The sequence below is a fragment of the Scyliorhinus torazame genome, chromosome 18 (assembly GCF_047496885.1).
Source record: "Scyliorhinus torazame isolate Kashiwa2021f chromosome 18, sScyTor2.1, whole genome shotgun sequence".
Classification (NCBI taxonomy): Eukaryota; Metazoa; Chordata; class Chondrichthyes; order Carcharhiniformes; family Scyliorhinidae; genus Scyliorhinus; species Scyliorhinus torazame.
In genome coordinates, this window is record NC_092724.1 from 35,425,556 (window position 1) to 35,439,728 (window position 14,173).

Here is a 14,173-nt window from a genome sequence, read left to right on the forward strand (position 1 = left end):
TATTAAATCTCAATATGACGCATTGTGTTAACACCAGAATTTCACCCCATATCCAGCTAAAGCAGCAGCTTCATAATCTGAAGGCAACACAATAGGATGACTGTCGGATATATGAACGCTGTGTAACAATCCTGAATGTTCTTTTTTGTGCAACAGAAACATCAACACTGTCAGGCAGAGAAACTCCTTCTACATCTATTCAAACCTCAACAAGCTCCGCTGTGCCCGTGACTATCAGTGAAGCATTTACAACACGAACAACCAGCCTAATGACAGGTACACACAGCAACAACAATGAGCTGTATAGTTTTTGTAGAGGAGTTCTTTCAATTATTTAGATCTTTCTCTAAGAAGTGATTTTGTCCCTTCATTTGAAATGTTTTCCCTGTCTGTAAGTTGGAATATCTCTGATGTTTGGAAATAAAGGGAGGTGGAAGCAGATCTCTCCCTCATGCATATTCTGGGCAGTGATTTGGGGGAATGCATCATTCAGCCGCACAATTAACCTGATTGGACACTGGGCACATATTGAGTGGATCAGTAGGCTGCAGATCGAAGCTAATGAAATTTTAAACAGAATTGATGAACAGATTTCTGCAGATTCCACCCAAGTGCAATGTATCAAATAGATAATACAACTATTGGAAAACTCAGAGAAATCTGAGTTTGTATCTGTATCGGAAGCTAAATTAACAGCATATGTGCAGTTAAACATGAAAATGTGGAAGATGCTGTCAATTATACTCTTTTCCTTCACAGGCTGATTTGCAGCAGTTTTTGCTGATGGAATCTGCACCAAAATCACTGTTGTAAATGTGGGTTAGGTGTTACTATAGTCGTGCCAGATGTTGATGAAATATTCAAATCTATTTCAATCAGAAGTAACAATGTATTTAATGGAATGGTATGCCAGAATTATATTTGAACACCTTCTCTGATCCTGAACACAAAGTTAAATCAGGGTGAATTCATAGTTCCTTCGAAGAAAATTTATGTAGCAGACTTTTTTTATTTAAAATCATCAAATGTCACGGTTGTATTTTGCTCTTTTCTGTCTTCCTCGTAGATAAAGTGCATCAAACACGCTTTATTTCAGTTCCTGAACAATGATTTAAATTTTATAAATACTTCCTGTTTATTATTTCCTGCTTCATCTTCTCTGAAGCTACTTCAATCTTATTGGTTGACAGATTTCCTACTCGATTGAGAGTTTACAAAATTCAAGCTAACTATGGAAGAGTAAGAATTTCTGCTGGCATGGCCATTAGAAGTCTCTGGGCAACTCAATGGCCAAAGCTGTTCCTTCACCAGTCTCAAATAAATCTGAGCCAATAACTTGTCATCCTTACTTGAATAGATGTCGATTTTTTGACCTCAATTCTTTTTGCATCTTTTGTTTTTATAGTGGAACCCCCAATTGTTCCTGCAACAGTCAACCCAAATCAAGGGACACAGGCAAAAGAATTTAATGTAACCTTCACTGTGCTCACACTGTCATTCACATCAAGTCTACAAAATCTCAGTTCGCCGTTGTATATAGCAAACTCAAGCAAAATTCGTGAAGAGGTATGGTTGTCCAAGTAATTTTGAAAGAAAGTATTCGATTGCAATGTATTTTTCATACTAAAATGCAAAATTTTAATTCCTGACAGCTCAATAATCTGTTTGGCAATAGCAATGTCAAGTCAAAATTCAGAACTTGTCAGTCTGTGTCTTTCAGGTAAGAAATTAACATTATTCTGGACAGTCCAAGTTAAACTGAATCCACACCTGCATTTTTATGTTGATGTTCCAGTGACCAGGATTTATTTCAGAAAACCAAAGTAAAATTTTACAAGTGGTAGAAAATGATTTTCTCAATGTCATAGTCTGGTGAGGTCATTTCCAAACTACATTCTTGCAAACACCACAAAACCAATCTTCCACCATTTCAGAGAACTCATTCCATGATCTACCTCACAAAGCGGAAGTCACTTCAAAACTCTGACTGTGAAATATGTCCACACTCATGGCTCTCTGAGAGAATGACTTTGCCTCAGGTATTAGATAATGTAGCTATAGATGAACAGGGTGGCTGCATGTAGTCCTCCTTCACATCTTGAAATAATAGGGCAGAGAAAACTGCAGTTTTCAGTTTGAAACACCCGCTCCAATGCACTTGTTTATTGTTACTTAATCTAAAACAACAAATTGCGATCAGATACAATGGCCAGAATTTTACATGTTACTCCATCTCCCCTTTCCCAAGGGGGATGGGTGTGTGAGAGCACAGCAGGGTTGCCATGTTGGGAACATGAACTTGGGTACCGTATTTGCAGCATCACACCCATTTCAATTGGTATTTAATGACCAGTGGGAGATAATAAACCGCCTGCTTGCCCACAACTAATTAGGCCACTCTAAGCATCCAAATAATACACCATTAAGGGCTTCTTCCTCCTTGAATGGTATTTTGTCAGTGGTATGAGGTGCCCGGGTCACATGGCGAGGTCACTTCGTAAAACTTAGCAGCACGGATGTCAACCACATGGTGAGAGGTGTGGCTCCTAATCAGGTACCCTGTGCCCAACAAAAACTTTTCTGAAGTATTCTGACCCCACCATGTAAGTGACACAGCCACCCTCCCAAACCCAGCTGCCAGCCCCCGTGTTGGGTACCGTCTAAAACCTGATACCTTGTCCAAAGGTTAATTTCTCTTTACTCTGGGTAAAACTTGACTAATCCTCATACCACTGAATAGCCTCGGCCTTGTCCACGTGTACAGACACCAAAACGTACAGAAGCGTGAAAAGTCCTCACTGTCATTTCAAACACCAAGTAATGTACCATCATTCAGAAAATAACGATCACATAAATAACTTCAGACATCGATCCTGCAAACAAATTCTAAGCGTAGCTTTTTCATGTTGAAAACTATTGACCTGGAATTTACAGGGTTTCCGATGGCGCCTAGTCAGCTTTCATTGTCAATACAGTGCAGGTTAATGCAGACATCCTAAATTTGCAGCTTATGATCCACTGCTCTGTCAGTTCAGGAAAAATGAAGCTTCACTGTGGATGCGCCAACACCACACCCACCACACCCTCACCCACCCACCCCAACACAAACTCACTCCCACCCCAATCCACCTAGTGCGAGCAATCAGTGAAATCATTTGATTTGTCGAAATTTCCCATTTCCCACTCTGGCATTACTGTGAGAAATCCCCAGAAAGTTAAGCCTCAATTCAACAAGGAGTCTAGGCTGGTTTAGCACAGTGGGCTAAACAGCTGGCTTGTAATGCAGAACAAGGCCAGCAGCACGGTTCAATTCCCGTGCCAGCCTCCCTGAACAGGTGCCGGAATGTGGCGGCTAGGGGCTTTTCACAGTAACTTCATTGAAGCCAACTTGTGACAATAAGCACTTATTATTATTATTAAATCAATACGCAGTGCTTTCTATGAGGCAAGTGGCTAGTGCTCATGCTTTGCCGCTGAACACAAAAAAACAGCCATTCAATGATTCTGCATTAAGTTAAAATTTAAAAACAAATTAACCACTTGGTTTGTTCATGTGGCAGACTTGCAAGTGATGGCAGCAGTACGGTTGAGGCAATCTGCACTTGGAGTGCTACTGCCCAAGTTGACAAAGTTCTACTCTACCATGAATTTCAAAACAACACGCAGGGCATCACCACCTTCGGACCGTATTCACTGGACAGCAACAGCCTCTTTGTCAATGGTAAGTGCTCATTTTAATTAAATATTGATCTGATTTTATACACATTGTACCTGGTGGAATATTTATTTCTGAGGCATTCCCGCTCCTGCTGCTCTGCCATCCTACTACCACCTCACTCGCAAGCAATGCTCGAACTTTACCATAATTTGGCTCACTCTCATTCCTTGCCGACTGATTCTCTGCGACTCTGTTGGCTTCCCTACTCTTGGCCTGTTACCTCTTACTCACTGTCATTAACTCCTGATCAGGTGGCCGCACCTTCCTGTTGCTCTGCTGGCTCTAGCCTAATCATTGGTGAAAGCAAACAGCTAAATGAACAAAAACAGTTATTGTGTTAAATCCACTTTCGAGTTTTGAAAAGTTTAGCTTTGAAAATGTGCAATATCTTATCAAAGCCATCACATTATCTGACACTTGTCTAAGTGGGCAGCACGGTAGCACAGTGGTTAGCCCTGCTCCTTCTCAGCATCAGGGACCCAGGTTCAATTCCCCGCTGGGTCACTGTCTGTGCGAAGCCTGCACGTTCTCCCTGTGTCTGCGTGTGTTTCATCCGGGTGCTACGGTTTCCTCCCACAGTCCAAGACGTGCAGGTTAGGAGGATTGGCGATGCTAAATTGCCCTTGGTATCCAAAAAGGTGAGATGGGGTTATTGGGTTTGGGGATAGGGTGGAAGTGAGGGCTTAAGTGGTCGTTGCAGATTCGATGGGCTGAATGGCCTCCTTCTGCACTGTATGTTCTATGTTCTATAGCTGCCATATGTAATTAATTGCAATTTTAACGTAAAGCAATTGAACCTTCTTAAGTTATCCATTTCATTTTTGATTTCAGGTTACCATGAATCAATTGTTTTAACCAGTAAGTATGATAACTATCTCAGTTCTGTTAATATTGTTGTTTAATATCTTTTCAATCTTACAACAACCTGACCTGGGACAATAAACATGTTGTGAAAGCTTTCTCTGTATCATACTGAAATTCTAAGCTCATTCTCTCATGCTCAGTTTAGGACCGCGTTCGAACTAATAAACAGATAAACATTCATTCTTCTGTCAGTTGGGTGCACTCTCGCCAATGTTTCAAAGAAATGCAGGTTCAAGTCCAACCGCAGGACTAAAGTGCAAAAATCTATATTGACACACCAGTGGGGTGCTGCACTCATTACTGACTCTGAAGTTACTGAAGTTAAATGTTCCACACACTATTGTGAAAAAGAGCAAGGAGATATCTCTCTACCAACATCACAGAAAACAGTTTATTTGGCCATGATCGCACTGCTGTATGTGAGCTTCCAACATTACAACAGTGGCTATCCTCCAAAAAAGTAATTTGTTGCCTCTCATGTGCTGAAGGATATCTGTTGTTCGTGAAAGGTGCTACATCATGCAAGAATTTTATTTGTACTTTATTGTAGAACTTAAACTAAGTGGTGAATCTGATTTCCTGAAAAGGTATTGATCAAACGCTTAAAATTCAGAAATGGAAATCCCAGTTGCTAAAGCATCTATTGAGTGGGGAACAGGTGAACTAAAAGTAAAATCTAGTGCTCAAGAATGATCATTCAGTCAGAATAATCAGTGGCTACTCTGAACAAGGAGTTTTTGATCATATTCCTCAGATTCTCAATGACATGGGCAAGAAGAGATTGATTATGGAATGATGCTGTGAGATATTTATGTATGAATGTTTAACATCGGCGGCACGGTGGTGTAGTGGTTAGCACTGCTGCCTCCAAGTGCTGAGAACCCGGGTTCAATCTCACCGGGTTCGGTCACTGTCATGTGGAGTTTGCACATTCTCCCTGTGTTTGTGTGTGTCTCACTTCCACAACTCAAAGATGTACAGGGTAGGCGAATTGGCCATGCTAAATTGCCACTTAATTGGAAAATGATTGTTTAACATTAGGGGCAATGCTGAGCCATTCAAATCAAATGTGTTTTAATAGTTCTGCTGAAATGCCAAACAGTGAGATTTCAGGAAACCGCATTGAAGAAGAAGTGTGTAATCAGAGCAAAGATAGAGAATGGTGTCCATGGAGCATTTCGCCGAATGCCTTCTTGGCGCAGTTGTTCGCATAAATATTGTATATTTGCTTTGCAACATGGCCATTACTTTGTGGCACTCTATATCATGTTAAGAAGGTGGATTTTCAGCTATAATGTTAGGATCTTGTTCCAGACATGTTGTATAGCACTTTAAGGCTGTCACCTATTTTAACCTCAGCAACAGAACAGTCGGCTGCAAACATAAAGACTTCGACTACAGCACAAACTGTTACATCAGCAGTTCCCTCAATGAGTACAATTGCAACAACAGCCACACTGAGCTCAACAGAAGCATCGATAACGACATCTCTCACTTCTGCAAGTGGTGAGTTGACGACTGTTCTCTTATCAGTTCTACCATTTCTATTCATTCTGCCAACTCCAAGTGCAGAAACACTTTACCGAAGATTATCAAAGGAATATAGCATGTGGCTATCCACAATTGCTCCAAGTAGAACAATGTGCAGACAGCATTTGCTTATTCAGGATGTTTTAACATTTCTCAGTTACTTTAGTAATGTCCATGACATGGGAGTTCAAGTAAGTTGTTTTTTGGGCTGAAGGTTTTTTGCTTGTTTATCCATGCTTTTTTGTACATTTTCTAAGTCTATCACCTATTTCCATTCCAGGGGAAGAAACCTCAGCTGCAGCTACGGAAACATCCACAGCAGCACAAAGCTCAACATCAGCTTCCATCTCAACAAGTACAACAGCGCAAACACCTACAGTGAGCACCACTGAAGGATCAACTACCGAAGCAACAGCAGGCACTACACCACCCCCATCAACAAGTGGTGAGTAACCAAAAACATTCTTTGCACCTATTCCATTCTCAGTCTTGGCAAATACTCACAGTTAGAAAGACATTAAGGCAGTATAAAAATAATATAATATTATCTTGTTGGCTCTGATTATACATGGAACAATCTAGTGCTCATATCTCGTGGAGCGGTACCTTCAGTTAAAACAAAGCCATGTTATATTACAAAGTGAATTCCATGTTCAATGAGTATTAACAAGATATAAAGGACAACCGTTGAGGATAGAGTATAATGAATCACGCATGCCTCCCGGTTTAACTGAATAAAATCATTACCTTTATCACTACTAGCGGCAGAATCATCAACTACAAGCACGCAGACATACACAGCTGCACTGACCTCCCCATCATCTACTCCCGCAACAAGTGAAACAGCATCAACATCGACAGTGGGCTCTATCGAAGGATCAACAACTGAAGAGTCAACATACACTACGTCACTCCCATCAACAAATGGTGAGCAGACAAAATCACACTTATACTAAAATTCAAAGATGAATCATTTGAAACTGCTGGAAGATGGAAGTACATAGCAAAAACCATGAGATTATTTCAGCAATATGTTGTTTCCTCTCATTGCACAAGGTTAATGATATGTAAAACACAATTGGTGCCCTAATGTAGTCATAATTCCAGGCTATTTTATCCAGCTCATTATCGTTCCATATGATGTCATTTGACAGAAATGATAACACAAATACGAAGAAACATTTTAGATTGATCCATCCTGTTCAGTTCCTTCAATAACAATGTACACTTTTTAAATCACAGAGCCATCAGTATCGACAGTAAGTTCACAGACTGCATTACCAACATCTAGATCAGCACCTACCACACCAAGTACAATAGCACCAACATCTGTAGCAAACTCCATTGAATCATCGACACCTGAAGCAACGACAATGACAACACCAATCCTTTCAACAAGTGGTAAGTATGAATGCTCTCTGAGGGCAGCATATGGCGCAGTGGTTAGCATTGGCATTGCGGCGCTGAGGACCCGGGTTCGAATCCCGGCCCTGGGTCACTGTCCGTGTGCCGCTTGCACATTCTTCCCATGTCTGCGTGGGTTTCGCCCCCACAACCCAAACATGTGCTGGTTAGGTGGATATGCCATGCTAAATTGCCCTGTAATTGGAAAAAGAAAAATAATTGGCTACTCAACATTTTTTTTTTTTAAATGAGTGCTCTCTGCTCAGCTCTAATATTCTGATCCATTTCCCTGACTGCAAGTATAAAAACATACCAAGGAAAGTTAACAAAAAAGGTGACATGATTTTGGCTATCAATTTGAATAGCAGAATTCCACCAACTTCAAGTGTAGAAACGTTTTACTGACTATCATCAAAGAGTACCGTGTGCAGCACGGTAGCACAGTGGTTAGTACTGTGGCTTCACAGCGCCAGGGTCCCAGGTTCGATTCCCCGCTGGGTCACTGTCTGTGCGGAGTCTGCACGCTCTCCCCGTTTCTGCGTGGGTTTCCTCCGGGTGCTCCGGTTTCCTCCCACAGTCCAAAGACGTGCAGGTTAGGTGGATTGGCTGTGATAAATTGCCCTTAGTGACCAAAAAGGTTTGGCGGGGTTATTGGATTACGGGGATAGGGTGGAAGTGAGGGTTTAAGTGGGTCGGTGCAGACTCATAGAACAAAAACAATACAGCGCAGTACAGGCCCTTCGGCCCACGATGTTGCACCGAAACAAAAGCCATCTAACCTACACTATGCCATTATCATCCATATGTTTATCCAATAAACTTTTAAATGCCCTCAATGTTGGCGAGTTCACTACTGTAGCAGGTAGGGCATTCCACGGCCTCACTACTCTTTGCGTAAAGAACCTACCTCTGACCTCTGTCCTATATCTATTACCCCTCAGTTTAAAGTTATGTCCCCTCGTGCCAGCCATATCCATCCGCGGGAGAAGGCTCTCACTGTCCACCCTATCCAACCCCCTGATCATTTTGTATGCCTCTATTAAGTCTCCTCTTAACCTTCTTCTCTCCAACGAAAACAACCTCAAGTCCATCAGCCTTTCCTCATAAGATTTTCCCTCCATACCAGGCAACATCCTGGTAAATCTCCTCTGCACCCGCTCCAAAGCCTCCACGTCCTTCCTATAATGCGGTGACCAGAACTGTACGCAATACTCCAAATGCGGCCGTACCAGAGTTCTGTACAGCTGCAACATGACGTCCCGACTCCGGAACTCAATCCCTCTACCAATAAAGGCCAACACTCCATAGGCCTTCTTCACAACCCTATCAACCTGGGTGGCAACTTTCAGGGATCTATGTACATGGACACCTAGATCCCTCTGCTCATCTACACTTTCAAGAACTTTACCATTAGCCAAATATTCCGCATTCCTGTTATTCCTTCCAAAGTGAATCACCTCACACTTCTCTACATTAAACTCCATTTGCCACCTCTCAGCCCAGCTCTGCAGCTTATCTATATCCCTCTGTAACCTGCTACATCCTTCCACACTATCGACAACACCACCGACTTTAGTATCGTCTGCAAATTTACTCACCCACTCGATGGGCCGAATGGCCTCCTTCTGCACTGTAAATTCTGTATGTTCTGTATGTACTGTATGTATGTAGTACAGCATGTGGCTGTCCACAAACGCCCCAAGTAGGACAATGTACAGATGAGATTTGCTCTTTCATGATCTTATGACATGTCAAGGTTACATTAGTAATATCCACGACATGGGAGTTCAAGGAAAATGATTATTGGACTCAAGGTTTTGCGTGTTTTTCCATGCATTTTGTACACATTCTAAATCTATCACCTATCTCCACAGCAGCAGAAAAAACATCCGCTGCAGCTACGGAGATATCCACAGCAGCACAAAGCTCAACATCAGCTTCCATCTCAACAATTACAACAGCGGAAACACCTACAGTGAGCTCCACTGAAGCACCAACTACTGAAGCAAGAACAGGCACTGCACCACCCCCATCAACTAATGGTGAGTAACCAAAAACACTCTTTGCACTAATTCCACTCTCAGTCCTGAAAAACTGAGAGTTAGAACCACACAAAGACAGTATAAAAATTCAATAATATTGTATTTTGCTGTTGGCTATAATTAAACATGGAACAATCGAGTGCTCATCTTCCTTGGAGCTGTACCTTCAGGCAAAACAGAGCCAAGTTAAATTACTCAGTAAAGCCCATGGTGCATGAGTATGAACAAGATAATGGACATGTGATGTGGAAAAAATATAATATATTACCCATGCTCGCTGTTACATGGAATAAAATCATTACATTTTTCAATAATAACAGCAGAATCATCAACTACAAGCACACTGACAACCACAGCATCGTTGACCCCCTCATCATCTAGTCCCGCAACAAGTCAAACAGCATCAACATCGACAGTGGGCTCTACTGAAGGATCAACAGCTGAAGAGTCGACATACACTACGTCACTCCCATCAACAAGTGGTGAGCACACAAAATCACACTTATGCAGCAATTCAAATATTAATCATTTGAAAGTGTTGGAAGATGGAAGTAAACAGCAAAAACCATCAGGAGATTGCACCAGTATGTTGTTTCCTATAATTGCACAGGCTTAATCAGATGTAAAACACAATTAGTGCTCTAATGTTTTCACATTTCGAGGCTATTTTATCCAGCTCATTATATTCCCATATACATGTCATTTCATAAAAATTATAACACACACATGAATAAAAACTTTTATATATTTATCCATCCTTTACAGTTCCCTCAATAACAATGTCCACTTTTTATATCACAGAGCAATCAGTATCGACAACAAATACACAGACTTCCACTGAAGCAGCAACATCCAGATCAGCACCAACTTCACCAAGCACACTTGCACCAACATCTGGAGCAAGCTCCATTGAATCAACGACACCTGAAGCAACGACAATGACAACATCAATCCTTTCAACAAGTGGTGAGTATGAGTGCTCTCTGCTCAGTTCTATGATTCTGAAATGTTTCACCTGCTTCAACTCTAAAAACGTAATGGAAATTTAACAACAAAGTATATTTTTCTATCAGCTATGATAATGTAGAGCAGAATAAGGTGCAAATGCCTTTTGCCCATTGCTGCCTTGCCAGGCCATGTTAATTAGCCAACGATATATGAGACTATGAAGGCGACCTTCCGGTTAGAATGTTAGGATGCTGCTCCATGTCTGCATATCTAATTATGGCTGTCCTCTATTTCGATAACAGCAACAGAACATTTCACGACAAATATGGAGACATCCACTGTAGCACAAACCTCCACACCAGCTCCTCCCTCATCAAGCACATTAGCACCAACAATGACAGCAGCCTCCCCTGAAGCATCAACAACAATGACGACATCCCTCCTCTCAACAAGTCGTGAGTTCATGAGTGCTCTTTTATCAGTTGCAACTTTCTGAATCTTTTCAATCTACTGCAAAGTTAGAAATACAGGATGGAAAGATAGTCCATGATTGTGTTGGCTCTAGAATGTAGTTCGTGTCCCTGCATTTGAAACAGAAGCTGTGGGTTCAGTTCCCACTCCAGGACTTGTTGACCACGGAAAGATTTTCATATTGAGCTTCAGTAGGTTGATAATCATATTGCCGATCGAGCTCCAATTTAAGCAGGGCTGGTTTATGCTCCATTATTAAATCTCAATATGACTCATTGTGTTAACATCAGAATTTCACCCCATATCCAGCTAAAGCAGCAGCTTCATAATCTGAACACAATGGAATTGAATGACTGTCGGATATATGAACGCTGTGTAACAATGTTGAATGTTCTCTTTTGTGCAACAGAAACATCGACACCGTCAGGCAGAGAAACTCCTTCTACATCTATTCAAACTCAAACACACTCAGCTGTGCCCGTGACCACCAGTGAAGCATTTACAACACGAACAACCAGCCGAATGACAGGTACACACAGCAACAACAATGAGCTGTATAGTTTTTGTAGAGGAGTTCTTTCAATTATTTAGATCTTTCTCTAAGAAGTGTTTTTGTCCCTTCATTTGAAATGTTTTCCATTTCTGTAAGTTGGAATATCTCTGATGTTTGGAAATATAGAGAGGTGGAAGCAGATCTCTCCCTCATGCATATTTTGGGCAGTGATTTGGGAGAATGCATCATTCAGCCGCACAATTAACCTGATCAGACGTTGGGCACATATTGAGTGCCAGGTTGCAGTAACATTGGATCAGTGGACTGCAGATGGAACCTAATGAAATTTTAAACAGAATTGATGAACAGATTTATGCAGATTCCATCCAGGTGCAATGTATCATATCGATATTACAACTATTGGAAAATCAGAGAAATCTGAGTTTATGGCTGTACAGGAAGCTACATTAGTGGGATACTCCGTGTGTGGCTTCTCCAGCCTGTTGAATTTCTGTTATTTGAGTCTTCAGACAGATCTCCCTGGATAGACCATAATGTCAGTAATCAACATTGTTTCAGAGTAAAATTAAGAGCGACTTCTGGGGCGAAATTCTCCCCCAACGGCGCGATGTCCACCGACTGGCGCTAAAAACGGCGCCAATCAGACGGGCATCGCGCCGGCCCAAAGGTGCGGAATGCTCCGCATCTTTGGGGGCTGAGCCCCAACATTGAGGGGTTAGGCCGGCGCCGGAGGGATTTCCGCCCCTCCAGCTGGCGGAAATGGCGTTTGTTGCCCCGCCAGCTGGCGGAAATGGCGTTTGGTGCCCCGCGTCAGCGGCGGCCGACAGTTTCCCACGCATGCGCAGTGGGGAGAGTCTCTTCCGCCTCCGCCATGGTGGAGGCCGTGGTGGAGGCGGAAGGGAAAGAGTGCCCCCATGGCACAGGCCCGCCTGCGGATCGGTGGGCCCCGATCGCGGGCCAGGCCACCGTGGGGGCACCCCCCGGGGCCAGATCGCCCCGCGCCCCCCCCAGGACCCCAGAGCCCACCCACGCCGCCTGGTCCCGCCGGTAAATACCAGCTTTGATTTACGCCGGCGGGACAGGCAATTTCTGGGCGGGACTTCGGCCCATCCGGGCCGGAGAATTGAGCGGGGGGTCTCGCCAACCGGCGCGGCCCGATTCCTGCCCCCGCCCAATCTCCGGTACCGGAGACTTCGGCGGGGGCGGGACTCACGGCGGCCAACGGCCATTCTCCGACCCGGCGGGGAGTCGGAGAATGACGCCCCTGGAGTCTGCATATGTCCAGTTAAACATGAAAATGTGGAAGCTGCTGCCAATTATACTCTTTTCGCAGGCTGTGTTGCAGAAGTTTTTGCTGATGGAATCTGCACCAAAATCACTGTTGTTAAAGTGGGTTACCATAGTCATGCCAAATACTGATAAAATAATCAAGTCTGATTGGTTGACAGATTTCCTGCTCGATTGAGAGGCTGGGACCACACTTCTAGCGAATTGTGTAACTAGGGCTGTAGATAAGGGTTTTAAACAAAATTGGAGGGGGAGGATTCAGTTGCAGGGGGCACTAGAAACCCCAATTGAAAGGAGGAGGTAAGAGTGGAGGTTAGCAATGGGTTGGATGGTAACCAGACAGAACAGTTGGATGTCTTTATGCACTAAGGAATTGTAGAAGAGTATGGAAATTTAACATGAAAACAAATTTGAAAGCTTCATATCTAAATGCAAGAAGCATTCGTAACAAACTTAATGGGCTAACTGCGCAAAAAGAAACAAAAGTTCTGAGATGGTGGGGATTACTGAATCGTGGTTATAGGGAGACAAGTCTGGGAATTAGGCTGTATAGTTTTGTAGATGGAATACTTCAATCTTATTGGTTAACAGATTTCCTGCTTGACTTAGAGGTTACCAAATTCAAGCGAACAATGGAAGAGTAAGAATTTCTGCTGGCAAGGCCATTAGAAATCTTTGGCCAACTAAACAGAGGTGGACAGCCAAAGCTGTATCTTCACCAGTCTCAAATAAATCTGAACTAATAACTTGTCATCTATACTTGAATAGATGTAGATTTTGTGACCTCAATTCTTTCTGCATCTTTTGCTTTTATAGTGGAACCCCCCATCGTTCCTGTAACAGTCAATCCAAATCAAGGGACACAGGCAAAAGAATTTAATGTAACCTTCACTGTGCTCACACTGTCATTCACATCAAGCCTACAAAATCTCAGTTCGCCGTTGTATATAGCAAACTCAAGCAAACTTCGTGAAGAGGTATGGTTGTCCAAGTAATTTTGAAAGAAAATATTCTGGGTGGGATTCTCCCAACGGGAGTCTAAGTGCCGACGCCGGAGTAAACACCGGAGTGTTTTACTCTGGCGTCAGCACCCGTTCCCAGACCCCGGGCGAAGTTCTCCGGTATCGGCACGATGTCCGCCGACTGGCACCCAAAATGGCACAAATCAGTCGGGCATCGCTCCGCCCCAAAGGTGCGGAATGCTCCGCATCTTGGGGGGCCGAGCCCCAACCTTAAGGGGATAGGCACGCGCCGGACGAATTTCCGCCCCGCCAGCTGGCGGAAAAGGCCTTTGGTGCCCCGCCAGCTGGCGCGGAAATGACATCTCCGGGCGGCGCATGCGCGGGAGCGTTAGCGGGCGCTCACGGCATTCCCACGCATGCGCACTGGAGGGAG

At 43.3% G+C, this 14,173-nt stretch overlaps 1 protein-coding gene across 1 annotated transcript in view; it reads left to right on the forward strand.

Moving 5' to 3' along the window:
* LOC140395776 (uncharacterized) overlaps positions 1–14,173 on the forward strand; it is a 187,344-nt gene that overhangs the window by 53,021 nt on the left and 120,150 nt on the right. The window contains exons 52-66 of the mRNA XM_072483934.1: positions 157–276; positions 1,406–1,566; positions 1,653–1,720; positions 3,561–3,721; positions 4,550–4,576; positions 5,942–6,088; positions 6,393–6,557; positions 6,875–7,039; positions 7,355–7,513; positions 9,391–9,558; positions 9,879–10,040; positions 10,360–10,524; positions 10,809–10,961; positions 11,387–11,506; positions 13,595–13,755. Coding sequence (XP_072340035.1) covers positions 157–276; positions 1,406–1,566; positions 1,653–1,720; positions 3,561–3,721; positions 4,550–4,576; positions 5,942–6,088; positions 6,393–6,557; positions 6,875–7,039; positions 7,355–7,513; positions 9,391–9,558; positions 9,879–10,040; positions 10,360–10,524; positions 10,809–10,961; positions 11,387–11,506; positions 13,595–13,755 — 2,102 coding nt within the window. The remainder of the gene's footprint in view (positions 1–156; positions 277–1,405; positions 1,567–1,652; positions 1,721–3,560; positions 3,722–4,549; positions 4,577–5,941; positions 6,089–6,392; positions 6,558–6,874; positions 7,040–7,354; positions 7,514–9,390; positions 9,559–9,878; positions 10,041–10,359; positions 10,525–10,808; positions 10,962–11,386; positions 11,507–13,594; positions 13,756–14,173) is intronic.